A 2,241-nucleotide genomic window follows, 5' to 3' on the forward strand; every position below is an offset into this window, starting at 1 on the left:
GAGCCTATACCCTAAATCCCCTTTTTTGTTTTTTTTTTTAGGGCACGTGCGCTCGCCAGAAAGACAGAGAGATAGAAAGTGAGAAATCACCCCACTCCCCCCCAGGGAAGATGTCCACGTTGCAATCCCTTCTCCTCCATTCTCCTCTTGGGATCTTGGGCACACATGCACACGTACCTGGCATGAGTTAAAGCCGCCTGGTCCGGGACTTGAACCGCAGTCAACTATGTGAGTACAGCGACATAGCCATTACTCTAACTGCTGGTTCCCTAAATCCACTCTTTTTTTTTTTTTTCTAAATCCACTCTTAACAGTGAAATATAAAGATTATCTCTTTTTCAAAATCCTCTAAATAATGCACACTTCTCAGTCCCTCTGGTATTGTTACATAGAAATACATTAGAATTATGCGTCTTGAATTGATTCCAATATTATCAGCAGTTACTTTCTGACGTTTCTAATCCCATTACATAATAATAGTAATCTTATTTCCTAGTAATGGTAGAAATAATTTGAGAAATTATATATCGACATGCTTCTCTCCCAATTAACATAAGGCGAAAAGTTACGTCAACATGTGAATTAATTAATCACTTTTAATTTACCATATCTGCAGATAAAGAGCAAATTAAAGCAGAAAATTCAAGTATCACTACATTGATGGAGTTTGTTCTCTTGGGGTTTTCTGATACTCCCAATCTCCAATGGATTCTGTTTGGTGTATTTTTACTGATATATTTGACTATCTTGGTATGCAACAGTCTCATAATACTAATAACACAAATTGACCCTGCCCTCCACACACCCATGTATTATTTCCTGGGCAACTTTTCCTTCTTGGAAATTTGTTATGTAACAGTAACTTTCCCAAGAATGCTCATGGACCTTTGGACTCAGAAAGGACATATTTTGTTCCTTACCTGTGCTACACAGATGTATTTTTTCCTTATGCTTGGGGCCACAGAGTGCCTCCTGCTTGCAGTGATGGCCTATGACTGCTATGTGGCCATTTGTAACCCTCTCCATTATGCTCTAGTGATGAATCACAAGGTCTGCAGCCAGCTGGTGGCTGCCTCCTGGATCACTGCAGTTCCACTTGCAATCGGGCATACATACCAGATTTTCTCTTTGCCTTTTTGTGCATCTCACACGATCAATCACTTCTTCTGTGACATCCCACCTATACTCAAACTTGCCTGTGGGGACACATTTGTGAATGAGATAGTAGTCTATGTAGTCGCAGTGGTGTTTATCATGGTTCCATTTCTGTTGATCGTTGTCTCCTATGGCAAAATTATCTCCAACATTTTGAAATTGTCTTCAGCCAGAGGGAGGTCTAAAGCCTTCTCCACCTGCTCTTCTCACCTAACCGTTGTAGTGTTATTCTATGGGACAGCTACTATCACTTATTTACAACCTAAATCAGATCAGTCTGAGGGAATGGGGAAACTTTTCTCTCTTTTCTATGCTATTTTGACTCCAACTTTGAATCCCATTATATATACTCTGAGGAACAAAGATATTCTGATGGCACTGAGAAAACTTCTAGCTAAGGTATCAGCATAATGTAAAGCCTTGATTTATAGAAATAGTCTACTTATAGCTTTGTCATGTGACTACAATAGAAACATATCATTAGCTTTGATTTTTTTATATTTCTAAGCTATGATGATAAAATTACAGTGAAGCTCTCACATTGTGTAATGAGAGCTTGCTATCCAGAGATTATTTAAGGGCCCCAGTGTAATCAGAATACAGATCAACTCCAGTGCAAGGATCTCAATTTGAAGATCTGTCTCTCCTTCAAGAGTACATATTGGATTGAGACTGACTGAGCAACAGAACACAAGTTATCTACATGTATTGTATTGCAATGATGAGGGTCAAGTTCTGTGATAATTTTTTTTAACCCTCCCTTTTCTTCAGATGCATTTTCTGGTGTTCTCTGAGCCTGTGGTTGGATTAACCTAGTGAGACACCCCAGAAGTAGGAAGTCAATGAAGGGAAATCATAGCTTCTTTGCATTTCCTCCTACCTCTCTCTTATCATTGCCCCTGTCCTTTGAAGACTACAAACCCTAAATATTTCACTACTCTATTGTGCAGATCTTGAAGTTAACCGGGAAATGTGATTCCCTCTGACTGTACCTTGGTAATATCGATTTAGTACTGGAAGCTTCTAAAATTCCCATTATTAACTAATTATTCTTTCTCATCCATAATGGGTTGAATGCTGATTCCT

At 38.9% G+C, this 2,241-nt stretch overlaps 1 protein-coding gene across 1 annotated transcript; it reads left to right on the forward strand.

Annotated features, from left to right (window-relative positions):
- Positions 1 to 612: 612 nt before the first annotated feature.
- On the forward strand, positions 613 to 1,566 carry LOC102479342 (olfactory receptor 10AG1-like). The gene has a single exon (XM_006156291.2). It carries the CDS (start codon positions 661 to 663, stop codon positions 1,564 to 1,566), a length of 906 nt encoding a protein of 301 aa, XP_006156353.1. The 5' UTR covers positions 613 to 660.
- The last annotated feature ends 675 nt before the right edge of the window (positions 1,567 to 2,241 follow it).

This window comes from Tupaia chinensis, unplaced genomic scaffold (genome assembly GCF_000334495.1).
Source record: "Tupaia chinensis unplaced genomic scaffold, TupChi_1.0 Scaffold000486_1, whole genome shotgun sequence".
NCBI classification, from domain to species: Eukaryota; Metazoa; Chordata; class Mammalia; order Scandentia; family Tupaiidae; genus Tupaia; species Tupaia belangeri.